At 42.6% G+C, this 22,540-nt stretch overlaps 1 protein-coding gene across 1 annotated transcript in view; it reads right to left on the bottom strand.

The window, feature by feature from the left end:
* Window positions 1-22,540, bottom strand: part of CACNA1A (calcium voltage-gated channel subunit alpha1 A) — a 217,525-nt gene that overhangs the window by 76,465 nt on the left and 118,520 nt on the right. The window contains exons 16-26 of the mRNA XM_018566115.1: window positions 22,424-22,496; window positions 22,205-22,322; window positions 20,234-20,301; window positions 20,047-20,153; window positions 16,542-17,345; window positions 15,020-15,435; window positions 11,416-11,554; window positions 9,906-10,035; window positions 8,261-8,320; window positions 7,419-7,525; window positions 2,281-2,380 (exon numbers count right to left, since the gene is read on the bottom strand). Coding sequence (XP_018421617.1) covers window positions 2,281-2,380; window positions 7,419-7,525; window positions 8,261-8,320; window positions 9,906-10,035; window positions 11,416-11,554; window positions 15,020-15,435; window positions 16,542-17,345; window positions 20,047-20,153; window positions 20,234-20,301; window positions 22,205-22,322; window positions 22,424-22,496 — 2,122 coding nt within the window. The remainder of the gene's footprint in view (window positions 1-2,280; window positions 2,381-7,418; window positions 7,526-8,260; window positions 8,321-9,905; window positions 10,036-11,415; window positions 11,555-15,019; window positions 15,436-16,541; window positions 17,346-20,046; window positions 20,154-20,233; window positions 20,302-22,204; window positions 22,323-22,423; window positions 22,497-22,540) is intronic.

Here is a 22,540-nt window from a genome sequence, read left to right as displayed (position 1 = left end):
TAGCGGGGGCGTGCACGGCACCCCCCCTCAGTCCTGCGCCCGGGGCAAGTGCCCCCCCCCCGCCCCCCCGGTTGTTACGCCACTGTGTTGTACTGCATCTGGGTGATCATTCATAAAGCAGCTACAGAAGTCTGACATTTCATTTCACCAGATTTTGCTGCATTTTTTTTGCTTAATTTTCACTGCTGTTTTTTCTGCAGGTTTATATGTAACTGATTAAAATGGTCATGGCATGTCATGGCAGTTGAAACAAAAGTAGACATATAAATGATAACGATAAGTTACCATAATATGACACATTGCAGGAATTAAAAAGAGAAATTGCACATAACTACATTTATGTGAACCACTCCTTAATAAGTGTGGCTATAAATGGTAATGGTGGTGATAAATAAACGAAATATCTTACATTTGTCAACATTTTGTCCTATTCTCCTACAGAATGCTTCTTAAAGTGACATTAAAGGATAAAAAAAAATTCCCTCCCCCCCATGTTAATGTCAGCACTTACCTTAAATGATGTCTCTTATTCTGGTCTTCCTCTTCTTTCCCCATGTTTTCATCTGTCCCTCCAGCGGTTCGGCGGCTCTCCGATCCAGCGCTGCCTCCTCTCTGCGTACAGGTACTTCCGATCCAGCGGTGTCTGCATGTGTGTGCACGCGTCCATAGACTTACCTTGCGTCTCTGCTCGTCTCCCGGCCAAGAATACAAACTGCGCATGCGCCCGCCCCAAGATCCTTTGCGGCCGCACGAACAGTTCCGGACTCTCGCTGCAGTAGCACGCAGCGATAATGAGGTCAGTCTAAACCGCTGTTTAAGCATTTTTTTTATTTTTTAAACTTTTTGCCTATATCTACTGCTTATCAGCAGTAGATATAGGCAAAAAAACGGGAGGCTTTACAACCCCTTTAAAGCGATATTAAACTCTCCTTTTTTATATTTGCTATAGGGATTCCCACCTTTGCCTGAGGCTGTTGTTGTTTTTCTTTAAAATCTTTAAATTCCTCATTTTCAAGTGGGTCCACGCAGCGTTCTTGCCCCCGCCCCCTGTACGGGTGCCTCCATCAGCTAATGCAGGCACCCATGCGCGCTCGTGCCCGCAGTGGCTGTGTGCGTCCATAGACACACACAGCCCTGTGGCAGGCCACTCCCTTTCTCTCTTTGATTGATGGCAGAAGGACCATCAGTATCCTCCCCCTGCAACCAGGAAGTACGAGGAACGGAGGATCACTTCGGGACCGGCGGGGGGGACGAGCGTCGCTAGCAGGTAAGTGTGGGGGGCACTGGGGGAGAAAAAGGTTCTGGGAGGTTTTTACCGGAATGCAGAGAATGCATTAAGGTAAAAAACGCCCAGACCTTAATACTACTTTAAGAACATTCTGTACATATGGGGTTATTTTGTAGAAAGCCAAACATGATTATTTTTTTACAGAATACATGTTAGGTGAATATTTTGAAAAGTCAAAGGTGAACATTTCACTTCCTGCCTTACAATATACACCGAGGGGCCAGATTATTATGACCACCCATCAGTACTTTGTTGGGCCACGAGATGACTCCACGAGATGACTTTGTTGGGCCGCCTCGTGACTCCACGAGATGTTGAAAGTTGATGCGAGGAATCTCACACTGCACTGTGGCCCTTCTGTTGTCTTGTACCAGTCTTGCCACTCTCCGTTCTGCCCTAACATTGACTAGTCGCTGACGGCCACAATTCGCACGTTCAGACCCAGATTCAGACAGCTGCTCTTGAACATTCAACGAATTCTGCTGTTTTGCTGATACTCGCTCCATGGCTCCGAGCGCCAACAATCATCCCACGTTCAAAGGCTGTTAAATCGCGTTGTTTACCCGTATCTTCAGAAAAAAAATCACTTCTACTGTCGTGGCAAACAACCTGCTTCCCTATTTATAATGGTCTGGCCCTCTAGCAACTTCAGCACGAAATTATAGCTAATTATAGATAATTTGCCTACAAACGTCAGGTGGTCATAATAATCTGGCCACTCAGTGTATAAAGTCCACTGAGAGTGCCAAACAGGACAGTATGAGAGTCCAAAAACTTTTAATATTAGAATAGGTTCACAAACAACAACACAGACGAGCCAAAATGTTTCAGGGGCTCAAAGACCTTCCCCTTCTTCAGTGAATCAGGAAAATGTTTTAGTTTCTTACAGAGTACATGTTAAGTAAAAGGTGACCATTTCACTTCCCTGCCTTACAATATAACATGTACCAGTAAGGTATACCTTTTTTTGAGTGGTGAGACACGTCACTGACCTTCAGTTTGGGCAGCCGCTTAATGGTCTTCAGAGGCCTGAGGACACGAAGCACTCGCAGAGATTTGATGGTGCTGATGTCCTTTCCTTTACTTCCACCTCTGTGTGACACCAGGAGGAAAAGAGAGCAAGAGAAGGAGGAAAGAGAGGAAGAGGCAGAAGTAATCAAGAAGGGATAGTCAGGTTGACAGACAATGAAGAAGAGTTAGGTTCTCAGAGAAAAGAGAGTTACAGGTATAGAATCACAAAGGGACAGAAAGCATATTAGAAGATAAAAAAAGGTTGACGTAAGAGACAGATTTGTAGAAAGGAACCATGCACGTATAAAGTAATGAAAGATAGATAAGTCGAAAATGAATAAAGATGAGATAAGAGAACAAGAGAGCAGAAGAAATTGCAGAAAGAAAAGAGTATGAAAGAAGAAGATGAACAAGAAGAGAGATGTGGACAGAAGAGATGAGAAAAAAAAAGAAAGGAGCATTGTTAGCAGCGCTGGGTATTTTCAGTCCCTAGTGCTTACATGTAGAATTCTCTCAGGAGCATTTACCAGCTGTTCTGATAACACATCCAGCCCCTCCGGACTTACATCTACATTACTGAACACACAGCAGGAATCCCTGGCTGTGGAGAGAAACCTTATAACGACATAACGAAGGCTCATCCCCACTAGCAACAATCTCAGCAAATGTCTGATACCCCTGAGGAATATTCGAAAGCTGCTGCCAATGCAATGCAGCGCCCAGGCTTGACTGCCGCCAATGTGTCACATCTTACCCAGTAGTTAGGACACAGGAACTAAGGCCAGCCATACACAGCTCGGGTGGTGTGTATGCCAACAAAAGAGAAAAATGCAGGCAGTGAATATGGCAAAAAACCTTGGAGTTTTAAAACAGGTTCCCCAAGCAAATAAAGAATTTCAACTTAAAAACTCTAATTCACAATTTTTTTTTTATTTATTAAAAGGAAAAGCCTTTCCCCAACTCATGTGTTACATATTAGTTCTGAGTAGAAGATGTTAACTTGCTCCAGAACTAGTATGCGGCACTTGAGTAAGAGATTGGCTGCTTCTATCAGAGCCTATGTTTCACTTCAAGGGTTGTGTTAAAGCACAATTCCACCCAAAACAGATTTGTCTTCTTTGGGTAGACAGAAAAATAAGTTTTATGTCTTTTAAGTTCGATTAATCGGATTTTTAAAAAATGGCTCCAGTGATGGACTACTAGTTTGTATTGAGATTGTAGTCTATCACGGGATTGAACTTGGAGCGGTGACTAGTACTTTACAACACACACAGGAATCATGGGGAACATTTGTCCGTGTTCCCAATCACTGCTCTAACCATTGGCCTAATAGATATTTCTGAAAGTAGGATGGCCTTCCAGTCTCTGATGGATTGCCAGGTCGTACCCCAAGTTTATGCAAACTTTGTGCCTGCATGGCTGATCGTGTTCATATGCAAATAGCAAGTCAACATAGACAGGCATATTAGTGTTTAGGACGTAGGGCATGTTCTGCATCTTGGGGGCTGGTTGGCTGGCAGAAGCTGCTTTGAAGACCAGCCCATCTTCAGGATTGCTTACATAGGACAACAAACAGATAAACCCCAGGGGCATTTATGCTGGAGAACCTCATGGAAAACATCTGTACAATTTGTTTAGCTTGGCAGGAGTTGAAAAGGCTGACCCAGCAATCCCAAAAAGAAAGGGCAGATGTTAGATTTTCATTGCACTGGAAATGGATCTGCCCCAGTATGGTCAACCTAACTCATAGCTCTGTGCCACCCTTGTGATTTAAAGGACATTTTGATTATGTTTGCAAAGTGATGAAGAAGAAAGAGACAGACTTAAAAAAAGGACAAATGGACATTACCGCTGGTTGCTCCTGGAGGAGGCAGCCGGTGCAGGAATGAGAAGGTATTAATCACATAAACAGAGACATGACACCACAAACAATCTCATAGTGTACATGAAACACAAGCCAAATCAAGTGAATGAATCATCTGTGGATCAGGAGACAGACGTCATGTTCCACCCAATCTATCACTTCTGCTCTTCTAGACCTCTGCTTTATGATATTCAGCTAAGACTGACAAATGACAATTTCCTAATGGAGAGTAGATTACCTAACAAGGGATTTTGTATACAAATGTAATTCCTTTATATTTCATAAAGCTTACAGTGCCTTTTGTAAATATGAGGTATATGTTTCCCTTAGCAGCTATGGTCTTTACTTCCTTCTTCCTTTGGTGGTTGGTAAATGAAAAGGAGAAAGTAACAAACTACCATAGGCAACACAGACACGTTGTTCTTTTCACTCATTCATGGAGTCAGCTGTCTCTTTAAAGTTGCCCATAGACATTGCAGCTTTTAGGGAATTCCAACCACTTTCGATTGGCCTGTGTCGATGGGAAAATGCAGCTTGCTTTTGGCATCAGTTTGAGATGCTTCTGACAGGTGCATTTGACCTTTTGACCATTCTTATCCTCATTTGAGCTGCTTTAATAAAATGTCTTATATACGTCATACACACTAACTCAATCATTGTGTGCCTCTGTTTTTAACAGAATCATGGATGAGAGGTTGAAACAAAAGGGCAATAATTGAGTTTCTGATGAAAGAGGGCTGTTTGGCTTTTGAGATTCGTAGACATCTGAAGTATGTGTATGGTGATGCAGTAATTGACGTGAGCAATGTCAGGTGTTGGGTAGAGAAGTTTAGAAAGGCAGAAAGTGAAATTGTTGACAAGGCATTGAATGGTGCCAATTCAAGCTCTCCTCTCCTGCGCTGTAGAATCTTTCCAAACTGTATATTGAGGCCTGGGTAATATGATGGCGCAAATGCATTGAACGTGATGGGGACTATGTGGAATGGTGAGTCTGAGTAGAGGAATTTATAGGCTAACTGTATGTATGTTCATTGTTTCCATCTCTGCATAAGTAAACCTTGTATAGCTCATCAGGCATTACTTTTTGATACCCCCTCATAATAACATTGAAACAATTCCTTTTGCAGGAGCAGAAAGACTAGAAAGGCAGTAACAATGGCTCCATATAGGGAAGATAGAAATTGCCTCAAAGCCATTATGGTTAAAAAATGAAAAAGTGAAAACCTGTGCCTGCCCTGGATATGAATGTATTACTGATACATCTTCTTTTAGAAGCCATTCATCTATTGGACTGAATGTTATGAACCAATTTGGATGCAGCCTACCTCAGGTTAGTATAGGCTGGTGTTTTGGTGTACTGTGCATTCAGCCCATATTAGCAACTCACAAAATTACAGGGGCCTTATATGCTGAGCTGTATCTCTCTAGGGCAGGGGTAGGCAAACTCCGGCCCTCCAGCTGTGGTGAAAGTACAAGTCCCTTGATGAATCTGTCTCTGGGAGTCATGCCTGTTGCTGTGAGAATCGTGCAATGTCTCATGGAATTTATAGTTGCACCACAGCTGGAGGGCCGGAGTTTGTCCACCCCTGCACTAAGGTATATGAGTCCATGTAGATAAAGGAGGAAGTAGACTTTTACTTAAAGCGGAACTAGACCCACCGATTTAATGGTCTCCCAAAACAGTTCATTTCAAGGCATATCAATTGTTATATACCTTAAATATGTTATTTCAGTTGTCAACTGAACTTTCAAGCCCTCAAATGGCTGGTGTCCACTTTAACTGTAGTCCTCATTTATCAAAGTGCATGAGTCTCAGTTCTGCATTGCCCTTAGCAACCAAATCAGATTCCCAGATGCTTTCTGCTACTGTGAACACTAAGGAAATAGGGAAAAATCCTCAACCCCTTTGCTGCTATGGGCTGGCTCGGTATGCTTTTAGTTCTCAGAAAATGTATGCTTTGGGGGATTTTAATGACGTCTGTATTGTGCATTTTATCTTTGCGTGTCATAAAAACCCAGAAAGCTTTTCCAATTTTTACTCGCAAAGATAAAACACACATTTCTGAAAGCAGAGAACATAGAAGATTATATATAGTATCCTCAATATTGTATGTCTTGTAATACTGTTAAATATTTTTAGCAAAACTATATTTTCAATATAACAACGCTATTTTTGTTATAAATGGACATAAACCCATTACACAGTACTCTCCAAACCTCCTACTTAACTCTATGAAGTCTGTTTAATACATAGATACAGTATATCTGGACACAAAATTGTGTACACATATGAAGCAGCAAAAAATAAAGATATGCAAAACTGCAAATACTGTAAGTGATTAATGCAACTCACAGACTTTACATGGGGTAGGAACATGCAGGGAACATCCAACCTCCCACAGGATAAAGATTTTCCAGAGATCAGCAAAACACTCCAAACATTTGTAAGCCTAGCAAAGGTCAAGCTTACAGGTTTATGTGGATGGAAAGAGTAGGAAAAACAGAGGGGATGCTACTGTCGCTGGGAACATACAGTAGTTGGGCAAGCATATTCTATCCTTCTTGCAATGAAGAGAGCTATGGTATGTCTATTTTATGATTGTTTCAGAGGTCCTCCTTGCCATGCATATGCATTCCTGATTCTATTCTAGGCAGCTCAGTGATGCCTTGGTGAGGAATTTGGAGAGCCAGGGTGATGTACAGTCACTTCACCAGCATCCAGTGAAGATCTTGCCTGTACTGTATGAGATGTTGCATTGGTTGCCATGCTAGCAAACCACTTGTGCATGATGACATTGTAGGGCACCATGGGATCTCATACACAAATGACGGCGCTCAGATACATGCATTAAATAAAGACAGCACCACCTGCAAAAAAGAATGGCAGCAAGGTGCAACAGGCAACATTGTAAGAGTAAATGTTTTGTGGTTAGTTCATAGACAGACATCAATCTCTATCAATCATGTGGTTTCTGATAGGTAATTGTATGCTGATATTCTGTTTATATAGAAACCGATAAAAAGATACATGTACATCAATAGGATAAACATTTCTAGACGTTGGACAAGCCATATACTGTATACTGTATGTCATTTTATATTCTTCGTACATTCAGTAAGCTAGTTATCACCAAATTACACCAACATATAAAGATGCCTCTTCCTTAAAGCTATATATATTAACTATATTCAGAAAAGGTTAGCGAAGAAATCAGAACTGTGAAGCACAAATTTATAAAGAATTAACAAACTTACGAGAAGGCGAAAGCAACCAGAGCACCGCAAACTACGATGAAATCAAGAATGTTCCACAGATCTCGGAAGTAGGCTCCCTGGTGGAGAATGAGACCCAGATCCACCATCTAGTAAGGAAAGAGAGAAGTTGGAGTCCAGGCAAGCAATGATCATCCTATATCATTTTCTGATCATCCTCTATCCTATATGGGTCTGTCCCCAAGGCCTCCTCTCATCTGCATAAATCTGGACACAACTCACGCTAAAGCCAAACAATGGTCACCTGTATAAGATGTTCAAAGTATTTTAGCTGGCTCCACAACAGGGTTTCTGCACTACGGCATCCCAGGATTGCCAAGATGCTCAGTCTGCCATGAAGAGAAAGCTGGGCTATTTAGCTGAGACAGCTCTTTTAGCAAAACGTCTTATAGAATATCAAGGCAATTACACTAAAAGGTGAAAAGTGTGTGCTCATTCCCAAAGGTGTTCAGTAGGACTGAGGTCAGGGCTCTGTGCAGGCCAATCAAGTTCCTTCACATTAAACCAGTCAAACCATGAAAGTGCCAGAAGGTAATTCTCAACATAACAGTATTTTACCTGAGGGCTTTTCAGCTCACAACTGTGCTACCGTTGTCCCTTACCATGGCCTTATCAAGCCCTACTTCATAAAATCGGTGGTTTATATGATATATGTTGCAGTCATCTAAACATGTTTCATTTTTAGGTGTATATTATATCACCAAAATCATGGCCTTACATCTCTGATATCCTATCTACAATCCATGTTCCTCGCCCTGCACACAAAATGGTGGACCTTTGTATATAAGATCCTTGCATTGAGCTACTGTTGTTCTTATTCTTACCTTAATAACCATTTCAAAGGTAAAGACACCAGTGAATACGTAGTCAAAATAACGCAGAACCTGTAGACAGAGAAAATGTCATTAACTCATTGAAAAGGCAAACAGATGTTGTAATTTAAAGTGAACCCAAATGCATTTCCTTTCTAATAAACATACACTCTCCCCTGCACTTCACAAAAGCCAGCTTCATACAGCCTCAGTTTTCCCCCCCGCATTGGTATTTGGTATGGGTCAGGAAGGATAACCATTATAGTGATTGAACAGTAGCGAGTCTTAGGAGGTGGGAAAGAATTGGCTAAAGTGCCCACTTCCTAACTGAAGTCAGTATTTAGAGCCCTTGATGCTAAGGTAAGAGGCATTTGTTATGCTGGTGAGGAGTATAAAGTGCATCCATGACCCCTGCATAAATGTTCAGAGATCCATGACATAGAGGAACGAAAGCTTCTGTTCGTAACAGTATTTCTTTGTCCCTGACTGGTTAACTTAAAGAGACTCTGTTGGCACGCTAAAAAGATAAAACACTGCACCCTGTAATACCTACCTCTCTGGTGGGCAGTGAGACAAATCTATGATCGAGGAACAACAGCAGCACAACCAGTAGCTCTTTGAGGGAGCAAATGTTTGACTTACTGGCCTTTCTTTTTTGGCCTTAGCAACAGGGTCACGTTAGGTTAATAAAGATTCATACTTCTGAAGCAACACATTAGGTTCCTTCGTCAGCCGTTATTCAGACATTTTATAGGAACATTTGCATGCATAATTGGAAATAGTATTATTAGGTCTGTTACATTGCAGTAACGTGTATCTTAGGTATACAGGTTCGTCAGGTTTGTGCAAGCACGCATAAATATAGAAATATATTTGGTTATATATAACCACTATTAAGTGCTATTTATATCCACCACTCTCAGCTTCTTTTATCCCACTGGGGCCAATGTTCCCATTATTTCAGTCAGCCTGCACTCTCCTCCCTCCATCTCTTCCTCTCTCCCTTCCCCACTGGAGCATCCAATGCGCACAGAGAGAGAGGAACTGCTAAGTAAGCAGGGCTGCAGGAGGGCGGATATGATTAACAGGCTGTCAGGCCAGTGTGCCTCACCATGGGTGCCCAGCACAGCTTCATCCTCCTGTGCTGATTAACTCTTCTTGTGCAAAAGAGTGTATGCATTATTGAGATTTGTCCATAGACCTGCACAGATTGTAGGCTCATACTCTTGGAGCTATCTGTGTGCCCTTGTATTTACGCTCAGTATTTAAAGGGAGAAGACTCCTGATGGTGAAAAGCATACAGGAAAAAGAGTGCTGTTGAGGGACTGAGCCTGAGACAGGTGGACAGATAGCATTACCACACATGTTACTGAATCAATATATCATCCTGCAAGGACTGACACAAACAAAGCTGACTGACAAGTCTGCAGCCCAATGTCCATGAGGTCAAACAAAGCCAGATCCAGTTAATTAGCAAAATTTAAAGGAAGCCCACCATCAAGGATGTCTTTGCCATCAAGCACTCATGGACCAATGTACAGGGCAACAGGGTAAGAGGGAGGTGGCTTAATGGGAAAGACAAACTTTGAAAACGAGTAGCATGTTCCTTTGAACCTACTAGAGATACATTGCATCAGTTCATAAGTTTGTAACTTACATTGTTTCTAGTCGCCTCAGGAAACACTGGGTCCTCTGCTGCAAGGGCTATACTGCTCATGGCGATAACCAGCAAGATACACATTTCAAAGTATCGAAGGGTTACAATGTAATGACACAGTCGACGTAAACTGCAATGAAGAGAGGGAACAAGTAAGATCTGAACAGTGCCGACGTAAACTGCAATAAAGAGAAGGAACAAGTAAGATCTGAACAGTGCCGACGTAAACTGCAATAAAGAGAAGGAACAAGTAAGATCTGAACAGTGCCAACGTAAACTGCAATAAAGAGAAGGAACAAGTAAGATCTGAACAGTGCCAACGTAAACTGCAATGAATAGAAGGAACAAGTAAGATCTTGTACAGTAAGAATGTTTTACCAACAAATAACAAAATGTGCCTTTCCCCACCATAAGGCCCAGTGTGAGAGCATGTAGCTAAGATCAGCAAAGGGACAACATCTTACCGAAATTGTGCAAACTAACATACCAAGAAGCAGAAGACAATAACAATTGACAAAATGACAGGTTGACAGTCATATTCGGAGGCACAAACTGACAGCAGAACATATCTTTACATCAGTGGCGTAACAATAGCCATAGCAGCCCATGCAACTGCTATGGGGCCTGGGGCTGGAACGGGACCCCATTAAGGATTGCCGAAGTTGCTGTTGACACTGACCTTGTACCCCTGTGACATTTCCAATCAAGAAAAGCCGACATCAGATGTACGGAGGAGACAATACAGTCAGCTCTCTTGCTACCTGACTTTAGTATCATTGACAGTCGGAAGTTCGAAAAGGGGCCCCAGCAAACTTTTGCTATGGGGCCCCATGATTTACAATTACGCTCCTGCTTTACATATTATATCTGGATAAATAGGGATCACCTGGGAATGTGTGTCTCAAAAAAGCATCAGTTTAAAGTCAATGTTCAGAATTGGACACATACATAATCATCAGCTAATCGTTTGTCTTGTTTTATTCCATTGCCTGGGAACTGTGGTTTTGGCTTGGAAGGATAACCATGGTCTATGCAGAACAACAGACCATAGAAAACACTCTGAGCCATTAGCATAAACTCATGATTAGTTTAATATTTTTTGGTAGATGGCCTTCAATTCTACTATGGAGTGTCTTCCACATGCACATATACACTCATGAATCCAAACTTAAATTGACCATACAGTATACTATTTTTTTTTTCTCTCATTCAGCCCCACATTGTTAGCGTGCATTGGGGAATCCCCCTGCCAAACTATTGTATTGTGGCAGCCGGTACCTGTCACTTTTGGAATACCTGAACAGTGACTGCAGCTGATTGGGCCACAAAAGGGCCCAATGGTTGGTGGTCATCTTCTGGTTACCAGCAAGAGCTGTTTCTGCTTTCTACGTAGACTGATGTGGCTATAAATCACTTTACAAGAATAAAAAACTTGACTGCAGAAAGGCATATACAAAGAAGATGAAGACATGAAAGGAGAGCAACGGTAGAGGCTAACGTATAAACTTACGGATTCGTAGTTGATAAAATAAACATGGAGCTGTACGGTGGCATTGGCTTTGGACCCTTCCCAGCATCATCCTCCTCCTCTTCTTCTTTCTTCTCATCCTCTTTCTGAGGTAGTGGGGACACTGCCACTGTTTTATTAACTAGGAGTTAAAGGAACACAGACAGACAGTGAAGTAGAAACTTAGTACTGAACAAAGAATGAAACAACGAACAGAAAGGAACAAAAAAAGGTTACTTATTTCTGGAATGTATATACATTCTGACCCAAAACAACACTAGAAAATGGATCTGATGGATGATGACATTATCTGATGCTCACACCTTCATTGGCTAGTACCTTGAAAACGTGCTATGATTCCCGGTACAGCTAGACAATAAGCTTTTTTACCATCACTTAGTTTGGTATTTTGGCCTACAGGACACTGGGTATGTTACATGTACAATACATAGAACTCTGAGGTGGACACATATGACAGCTCAAAGGCCATTGTCAGCCTTATTCTATAAAATGTTTTTAATGGTAAACTGTTGCAAACAGCTAAATACACAGTTAAAACAAACATTTGTTGAATTGTCCAATCCGCCACACGATTTGCAATCTTGTCCGGCCACTTTTGTGATTTATATACGTCTGCCAGACAGCAAAGCCAGGAGGGTGACTCCACTTTTCGCTGTCAGAGTTAAGGAACACAACAGTGTCACCTCCCTGTCCTTAGCCTGATGACTGAAAGAGCAGCAATGGACCAATAAGATATTATTATGTATATATAATTATACTACTGTGATCTTGTTTAGAGATGTGCAAAACAAAAAAAAATAGTTTTCAGACGAAACAAATGAAACATTTTCATTAGTTTCCTCAAAGGAAAAACATTTTTATGTTGTTTCGGACACTGTAACCGCAGAACGTGCAGAGGCCGTATCGGCCGTGGGCTCGTTCTGCGCCTGCGCGACACTATTGTGGAATAGATCTTGGTATACACCAAGATGGCGGCGCCCGCATGCTCGAGCGTCATTATCTTGGTGTAGAGCTAGATCAACTCCAAAGTGGCAGTGCACATGCGCAGAACGCACCGACGGCCACTCTGGCCGCCGCTCGTTCGGCGTGTGACGTCACCATCCGCCTCCAAGATGGTGGAGGGCATGCGCAGAACACGCTGGCGGCCAATATGGCCAGCGGCGTGTTCTGAAAAATAATGAATGTATGCCCGAATATCGTTTTAGTATATTCGGGCATATATTGAATTTTTTATTTCGGATATGGACGAACCGCCAAATCAACTGATTTTCGTTGATTTGCAGGTTCGTCCGAATGCACATGTCTAGTCTTGATGTTTCCTACCAGCACATGACTGGCTCCTGGAGCCGCCCTTTCCTCCACGAGTCTGAGGGGATGGCAGGAGACCAATACAAGGACAGATTGTCTCAAAAACTGCAAAACCAGCACACGATGCTCTACCAAAGAAAATAACATTTTATTCCACATGTATCTATACAAAATACAACCGCTGACGCGTTTCTGCCTTACTCAGCTTAGCCTTAGTCATAGGAGAGAGAGAGAGAAAATAGAGAGAGAGAGAGAATGGAGATAGATAGATGAATAGATGGATAGATAGATAGATAGATAGATAGATAGATAGATAGAACTCACATAGCCTTTTTTTCTTTCTTAGACCTATAACGAATGATTGGCAATCCTGTACCAGTAAGAATGTCTGAGTGACGTGTTGTTTCCTGTGGATCTAAATTTGGGAGCATGACCTGATTTGGGTAACAGTTGAACACTATGATGCAATTCATCTTCTAGGCTGAGCTTCGTTGCCTTATGAAAATAATCAGGCCTGGGGAGATTTAAACTGCTCTGTGCCACTTTGTCACTGACTCTGCTTCCCACAAGAGCTACTTATTTGTATCATAATGTATGCAGCAGCTAGTGTCATTATTCTGAATATCCGATTTCCTATATACCCCCCAAATGCAAAAGTAATTGCTTGTCAAAGTGTGTAAGGAAATAACAGTAACTGTAGCTTGTAGCAACAATTTTAACCCTTTTATTCTCCCGGTGAAGTATGGCAGAAGGAAAGTATGTGGTCATTGTGAGCAGCAAGAATAGTCCTGGCCTCAGAGGAGGTTAAAAAAAATGCAGAGAAAATACAGTGGGGGGAATTTATCAAAACTGGAGCAGTTGCCAATGGCAACCAATCAGCTTCTCTCTTCAGTTTGTTCAGTTAAGGTTTGAAAATGAAAGGTGGATGCTGATTGGTTGCCATGCACAGCTGCTCCAGATTTTGTCTGCTCCAGTTTTGATAAATTCTCCTCATTGTGTCTTTACAGGAATTTGTGATTACAAATGTTTTCGATTAATCGAACACGAAAATTTTAATCATTACCAGCCCTAATAAATTCCCCTCACAGTCTGTGCTGTCTTTCCTTAGGCTTGCTCTTTATGATGCTCCTGGCTGCATATAAGCCTCTCACTTTTTTTTAATTGTGAGTGCATTACTATTGTTTGTGATTAAAAGGATTTTTAGTAAACCACTGCCAGTGTACTCTGCTGTCACTTGCATGGCCATTAAAGTATTTACATATAAATAAGTTCTAAAACAAGTCCTTATGGGCCTCTGTAGATGCATGTACTGTGGAGTAATTCATCCTCAAAGACCACAACATAGACTCATGCTTCTTGAAAAAATCTAAGAGCATGAATGTCCTCACCCAGGTTGACTTTAATTAGTATTGTGAATGTATCATCGTAGGACATGATATGAAAACTATGGAGGAGATGGATCATGATCTGAGCACTGTTCAACACCCTTAATGGTTTTTATGTGCCATTCCGTGACTCCTATAGATAAAATCAGAACTAAAATGTTTTTTAATGGAGTCTGAACCAGCTCTTTTAAAAGAAAGCAATAAATGCAAAATAATAACAGACCCAAAGGGATGAAGTAGACACAAAAATAATACAGGCAGTCCCCAAGTACATACATCCGACTTACATCCGACTCCTACTTACAAAGGGAGGCTCGGAGGCTATTACTGTACAGCAGGGGTAGTTTGTAGTACTGTACGTACATTACAGGAAGTTAGCTCTTGTTAGACGTGCAGATGAGGAGTGCCCTCCTCTTCTTCCAAGTCACTGTGAGGTTTTTACTGCTGTCTGTATCCTCATTAGAAAGATTTAATCTCACTTACTGTCCTTGAGACAACAGGAGGTGAAAGGAAACCCACCCCTAGGAAGGGAAATTCACCCCTGTAAGAGTGATCATGGGAAAAAGATGTTTCCACTGAAACTTTATCACCAATCCTTGTTTCCACGACAACCCAACATTTTCAAAGTCCAATTGTCACAGGGACAGGAAGTGAGGTGAAATCTTCTGAACAGGGGCACACACAGCAAAACGAACGTTACAGGGGGTTAACACTTCCCTATGCTATCCAAAACAACAAAAGCAAAAATTTGGCTGAAGTTACACTTAAAAAATGTACCTGTTCCAACTTACATACAAATTCAACGTAAGAACAAACCTTCAGTCCCTATCTTGTTCATAACCCGGGGACTGCCTGTACAGTACAAATCCACAAGTAATAGTCCAAAAAATTACCTTGTGAGACAGCATTCTCTAATGGGGCAGGCAAAGGCAGTGTAATATCTACTGTGGTCTGCTCAAGAGTTTTAGTCACTTTGGAGGCGTCAGTGGGGTTGCTGAGTGTCTGGGCAGGATCCGGTCCAGTTGGGGGAGGGCCAGAATTAGTGGGGAGAGGCGTCCGTCTTGGAGCAGAATTGACAGTGGGAACGCTGTTGTTATTGGCGCAGTTGGTGTGATTGCCCATTTTGGCTGGGCTGTGGTTGATGCCTCCTCCTCCCCCCATTGGGGGTTCATTGGTCACCAGCTTGTTGTTGCGGATGTTGTCCATGTTTTCCGGCTGCTGACTTTGTTTCTCCTGGCGAGATCGATCCTGAATGGGTCTCGTGGTGGAAAGACTTGGGCCAGAGCTGGGAGCTGGAGCATTAGGGTCCCTGCAAATCCAAAAAAAAAAGAGCACCATTATCAGTGAGAAACACACAAGAGAGGATTTTAAGAATACTGTATTTGAAATCCAGTTTCAAAGTTTTCACTTGAACCAAGATTGCTTTAAGACATTACCAGGCGCAGGAAAGACCCTTAATAAGATTTAATCTTTATATTGTAATCAAACTGCACCTTTTGGTGGTAAATAACATTCTGAATTTTTTTTAGGAGGAAATAGCTTTAGGTGTTCACTGTATGACCAATTACACAAACATATACACACACTCATTGAACGTCAGCTCCACTAAAAATGGATTTTCTATTTTGAGGGTAATGTTCAGTTAGTAGGTCTTCTGCTGTCCCGATGGGGAGAACATATATAAGATCTTTACATTTAATCTGCTTGTGATTCCATATATTCTCATGAAGAGGCCAAAGTGAATGGAAATGCTGTTCTCTAATGAAATTCTCAGAAACACTGGGCCTCTGCTGTAGCTGGCAGTGGTTCTACCTGCTGAGCCACCTTAGAACCTTGGATAGCTCCTTGCCTGATCTCCTGTGTAATCCTCAGTTGAACCTAGTTTTTGCTGAACTCTGAACTCCTTGCTCCTCCCTTGAACTTCCTATTTAAGCCACACCTCTGAACTTCCTGTTTGCCAGATTATTGTGCTCCTGCCAATATCTTGCTTCCTTGCTCCTCCTGTGATACAATCCGCTCATACTGCTACACGTGTCCCGACCTTTGGCTGCTTATTCACCGAATACTCTCATCGTCTTCCACTTCGTAACTAATACCTTTCGCTACTGACCTCCGCTTGATCTCTGACTACGCTTCTGCCTGCTCCTATACTACTACCGTCTGCTTATGTACCAAACTCGGCCTGTTTGACTATGACTTTGCCTGCTGTTTCAGCTACTGGACTCCGAGCCTGATCCAGATCGTAACTGAAATCTTCATAAGAATATATGACAAACTCCTTGGCCAGTATAGAACCGGTGGAATGAGTTTGCTCTCTCACAGTTGTGAAAGAAGTAAGAATGAAGCTCTTCCCACCAGGATCTCTGACCGTAGTAAAAACCAGTGAAACTAACCATTAATGATCCCACTACTCACTTCCTTCTCCGATGTCTTTTTTCTCTGTCATCTCTCTTCACATCATTCTCATAGGTGGATTGTGCAGTGTGGCGATGCCGTCTTCTCCTTTCTCCATCAGGCCCCTCACTTTCCCCTCCACCACTGACTTCCCTTGCTCTTCCACCCTCCCTTGCATGACGGGGCCTCCTTTCTCCTCCTCCACCACCTCCACCTCCTCCTCTACTACCACCCCCACCCACATATTCTTGTTCTTCCCCTGTTCTGCGATGCACCCTGTGTCTGCGGTGATCGCTGTCCCCACGTGGCAGAGGGGAACCGCTCCTGCTCTCTTTGCTTCCTCCACCCCTGTGTCTCCTGGGTGGATCTTGGGGTGGTCGTACACCTCCATCCACTTCCCCTGTCCTGTCCTGAAGACCCATGTCCTGCCCATCACGAGTAATTTCCTGTTCTTTGCTCCGAGGCCGACGGCTAGGTTCCTGGCCCATATCATATGCTCGGCTAGCACGCTCTTGAAACCGCGCTTGTTTGCGCAGATAGTCTTCTGCCCGTTGGTGAGAAAGACGCTGCTCCAAAGGCGTCTTGCTTTCTCCTGGCCGACTTTTGTTGGTGTTGTTGTTACGGTTTTCTTGTGGATCTACGACCAGTGGCCGGTCAAGATGCGTCTTAACGTCTGGACGCATGAAAGACAACTTCCAACGTTCTTCAGGATCCATCTCATTATATAGAGCCTCTCGACTGTTCGCCAAATTCTGCCGACGTATTTCGGTTGTACGCTGCTCCCAGACAGACATCCCGGTTTTCTGGTTCTTCTGCTGCTCTTTCCTATATGAGTTAAACACACATTTTGTTTACAGACATTTATATGTATATATATTCATAAAGAAATGCTCATGCATTTACCACGTTTTATTTTTTTCTACTTACCATTATTTGTTTTACTATACCTTTGCAATTTATTATGCTTCATGCTACCCCAATAAGTATGTAGGCTGCTGCCACTGCTTACCTCCTTTAAGAATGTTGCCTGGCTGTCTGGGCTCAATATTTCTGAGACATTGGCACATAACAAGCATGCAGCCAACAAAGTCAGAGACAAATCCAAACTCCTGATCTGCATACTTCTTTAAGGACAGTGACTCAGGAAGTAATGAAGCCATTGGACATAACATAACAGTCATACAACTAATGTTTTTAAATATAACATTTACCAATGGCAGTTCATATATTTCGCTCAGTATGGGTTTCCAAATCAACCAATAAAAATCCATCTTGTACTGGTGTGGTTTCAGTTCTTCAAGTAATATCTCATATTACAAGCTAGAACACTTATGTTATCTGAACATTTATGCCCAAGTCAGTTTTTTATCCACAAAGGCTAGCAGAGTGTTCACACTGTTCATGGATGTGACACTATTGCTGCCATTGGTATTATTATTGTTTGTATATCTCCATCCATGTTTTTTGTTATAGCTAACTGTATGCAATTCCCTTAATGTCATCAGTAACAATCCTTTCCCACTCCATTTTCATATATCACAGTCCTGTCCAAAAGCTGCAAATGGCCTTTAAAAAAGAGCATGATGCCCAGCACTGTTGCACCTGCTTAGCCAGGATACCACCTTTTGAGATGGTGATGTCTGGCCCTCTCTCAGGCAACCTGCTGTCTGCATGCACTCTCTTTATATATTCTAAATTCTATGTTTTATGTTCTGTGATCTTTGTTGAAGAACAATTAACATTATACATTCTAATTTCATCAAGGTGAAGCATAAAGTGACACTAAAGTCAGATTTTTTTTCTCCCTTTCCCAATTCTGCTGTAGGGACTTACCTTAAATGATGGCTCTTTATTCAATCTTCTTCTTTCCTGTCTTTTTCAGCTGTTCCTCCAGCGCTGGTGCGGGTCTCCAATGCAGCTCTGGCTCCTCTGTCCTCCTCTTCTCGGATGTCCCACGGAGTCTGTGCGGGTGCACGCTGCTCCCTAGACTTACCTTGTGTCTCTCCTCGTGTTCCGGCCGAACATCTGAAGTGCGCATATGCCCGCCCCGAGATCCTTTGCGGCCGCCCGAGACTCTTCAGATGTTCGGACGGGAGGGCGCGGTGAAGACACAGGTAAGTTTAAACCTGTTTCAAAAAGTTTTGTTTTTTTTAAGTTTCTGCATATATCTACTGCTTGCTATCACTAGATATATGCAAAAAAAGTGAGGGTTTAATAACCCTTTAAATCAGTTTTGTGACCAGTCACCACATTTGGATCAAATGCTGTACACTCCAATTTAAATTTAAAGTTAAGGTAAAAGCTAGGGTTGCACAGATATCAAGTACAGTACATGTACCGATACTTTTGAGCTCCAAGACTACACTAGAGAAAAATTAAAAAGTTAGGAGGCAGCTGTCATTTGTAAGGAGCACACGGAGCTCCCGGGATTTGTACATCTCTGTTTTAATGTATGATTTTGTTTTTATAAATATAAATAAAGGGATGCACAGATACCAGTTTTGCGAGTACGAGTACTGGTACTTGTCCAAGTACTCACAGACACAAGTACTGATACATTTTTGTTTATTGTCATGTGACAGTTTTTCTAAAACAATACAGACTAATGATTTCAGGACAGTGGTGGAGCACCAGAGCCAGGACCCAGCTGCAACCGCTGCAACCCTGGTAGGTCTCATGAAAATCCCAAGTATCTGCACTGGTACTCAAAAAGTATCTGTGCATCCCTAAAGCATTTATTTTTTAGTAAGTATGCAAATGTGTCTTATTTTTTCTCCCAAGTGTATATGTCATGAGCAGATAACCCAGTATGAGGCTTATTGCAGGCAAAAAATAACAATTAGAGAGGAAAGTCCCACTAGGCCAATTAACATTTCCAATTGTCCAGGGTTTTTAAGGAAGCTATAGAATTACCAATCATCGTCACTTTGGATAAAATGGTTTAGATCAGGTAAAAAAATTTGTTTGGCTATCGGTATTGTAACCTTTTAGCCTCACAGCTGCACATAATCACCTCCCATTTGCTCCCCCACCAGCCCATTCGCCACTGGGAGCAAAGAGAAATACATGATACTTTTAAGTAGGTAGGTGCATGAGACCCATTCCCCTTCCTCCCATATTACAGTCCTGGTGCATGGCAAAGGGCCAATTCGACAGCACAGTTGTCACGTGTGGGTAGGGAGAGACTCCTCAGCCCTATTTAAGTGCAAACTAGGATTGCCTTCAAGTTAACACAAGGGTTCTTCTCCTTGCTTCTAATGGTGAACGAAACCGCCAGGAAGCGAAAGGAAGGTACGTAGAATATGCTGCAGAGGCTGATTTAAAGTACAGGTTCCTTTATGTCCCCATCTTCACAAATGGGAGGCATGAAAAACTCAACATGCACTGTCCCACTGATCCCACATTTAGGATGTGACAAGCTCACGAAAAGAAATAAAGAGCTGAAATCACATATAATAAATCAATTTGTGGCATTTTTTTCCTCGTGTAACCAAATGTTGATGTGTAGAAAACTGAACACACTTACGCTGCTATGGTCATGTTGGTAGCCGATAGCGGACTGACTTCTGCTACTTCCTTGGCTTTCTGTAATGCCAGTTTCTGATTGGCGGCCTGCTCTTCCTCTTGTTCATCCTGCAGATAGGCGGAGGCCAGTCAGAGCAATAGTCTGCATACCATGAACAATTACATAAGAGGCATTACCCATAACATACCTTGGTTAGCTCCTGAGCATTGGCCAGATTGTCCACAGCGATAGCCAAGAAGACATTCAGCAGTGTGTCTGTATAGAATTAGTTAAGGAAGCTGACCAACCTACTGTACTTAGCTACTAAAATTAAATCATACAAAATTATGACATACAGTGATGTCTAAAGTAGGGATGCACCGATACCAAGTACCGTACTCGGTACAAGTACATATACAGATACTTTTCCAGCTCCAATACTAGACTAGAGAAAGATTCAAAAGTTAGGAGGCAGCTGTCATTTGTAAGGAGCACAAGGAGCTCCTGGGATTTGTACAGCTCTGTTGTAATGTATGATTTTGTTTTTATAAACATATATGAAGGGATGCACCGATACCAGTTTTGCGAGTACTGATACTGGTCCAAGTACTCACAGACACAAGTACTGATACATTTTTGTTTCTTGTCATGTGACAGTTTTTCTAAAACAATACAGACTAATGATTTCAGGACAGTGGTGGAGCACCAGAGCCAAGTCCCAGCTGCAACCTCTGCAACCCTGGTAGTTCTCATGAAAATGTCAAGTATCGGCACTGGTATCTGAACTGGTATCGATCCATCCATAGTCTAAAGTGCTATAGTAGTGGCAGAATTTAGGAGCTATTCGGTCTAACATAGATTGAGCACTGTTTCAAGCAATAAAGGGCAACTGGTTGTCTATAAAGTCTTTCCTTTTTCTGTGCAGCCAGTACCCAGATCTATAAATCTTGCATACAATATGGCTACTTTGCCTTAAAGTCTGCAAATCCCTTGTCTATCAAAATAAATTCTCTAGGAAGCCCCACTTCTTAAACGATGTCTGACCATTTGCATGCCATCTGAGCATGTACGCATCTCCCCATACCCATTACCACTGCATGTAATATGGTACTACAAGAATTTAAGATAATGTAGATACAATGTTATGTTACTCTGCCCTGCTCTCTTGCTAGTCTAATTCTGGAATTTACTGTAGGCCCACCTTCTGGAATCAAAATCTGAATTTCCAGCTAGTGTGCAAAGGGTGATGGGAAACAAATATATACTGTAATGCCTTAGTAATTTGTCTTGCACTAAAATGACTAGTTCTCCTCCCCTTGGCCACTGATGTATACAGAGAGCAGTGGCAGACTGTCACAGGAAGGGCAGAGATATATTTTAGTTGTGGCTGTAATTGATAGCCTGCCTTCACCTGCTCTGCAAGAGGCAAGATAGCTACGCCCAACAGGGAAGTGAATGGATCTCAGACTACAAAGCACAATACAGTTTTATGTTCAGCGACTATGGGGTCTATTCACAAAGCTGCCGAGGGCAGCCGAGTGAATGACCGATCAGAAGTGAAGTGAGCCGAACACCGTTCGGCTATTCACTTCAGGCTGGTACGGCTGATTTCAGCCGTATATCGGCTGAAATCAGCCGTACATCGGCTTGCTTCGTGTGGCTTCGGATCAGCCGAACATGCTCAGCATGTTCGGCTGACCCGAAGTGCAGAAGGAGTTAGACTCAGCCGATCCAACATCTGGATCGGCTGAGCCGAACCTCCGGCAGGCTTCTCACTGCTGTTCGGGCTATTCTGAAAGATCCCGAACAGCAGTGAGAGAATAGCCGAATGCCGCCGAGCGGCATTTGGCTGGGCTGGGCTGTTCTGCTCTTCAGAAGCAGGCTGTCGGCCGGCCAATGGCTGGCCGCTCAGCCAGCTTCGTCTTTCAGCACGGCTCAGCGCTCGACTGAGCCGCTCGGCCGTGATCGGGAGCTGTACGGGCTATTGTGAATAGCCTGTACAGCACCCCCTCGGTTCTCCTGAACCGAAGGGGTCCTGGTGCCGAAGCTAGCCGAAGGATCGGCCGAAGCTACGGCCAGATCCTTCGGCAGCTTTGTGAATAGACCCCTATGTATTTAGTTCTTTAGAAGCTGAATTCTGAGTTTCCGTGGACATAGGTAAGGATTTCTTAAAGGATACAGTTTCCAAAGAGAGTCAATATGATGAAATAGATGGAGAATACCATGCCCTTTTTGACTCCACCCTGAGACTTGATGCCATCGTACATTACTTCATTCCAGTCCTCCCCAGTCAATATCTGAAAAGGAGGAAAAGTGAGGAAAGGTGGCTGTGTAAAAAAATATATGAACATACAGTATATCATACATATATCAGCATATACATAGTCAGTTCCCATACCTGGAACACAGTCATTATTGCTGCAGGAAAGTTATCAAAGTTTGTAGAGGGGGTTTTGTCATCAAAGTTAAACCTGTTAACAAAAAAATAAAAGAGATGTAGATGTGGAGTACAAAG

This window comes from Nanorana parkeri, unplaced genomic scaffold (genome assembly GCF_000935625.1).
Source record: "Nanorana parkeri isolate BGI_ZX_2015 unplaced genomic scaffold, ASM93562v1 scaffold920, whole genome shotgun sequence".
In the NCBI taxonomy this organism is placed as follows: domain Eukaryota; kingdom Metazoa; phylum Chordata; class Amphibia; order Anura; family Dicroglossidae; genus Nanorana; species Nanorana parkeri.
Note: the sequence above shows the minus strand (reverse complement) of the source record. Positions and strands in the feature narration are given on the sequence as shown.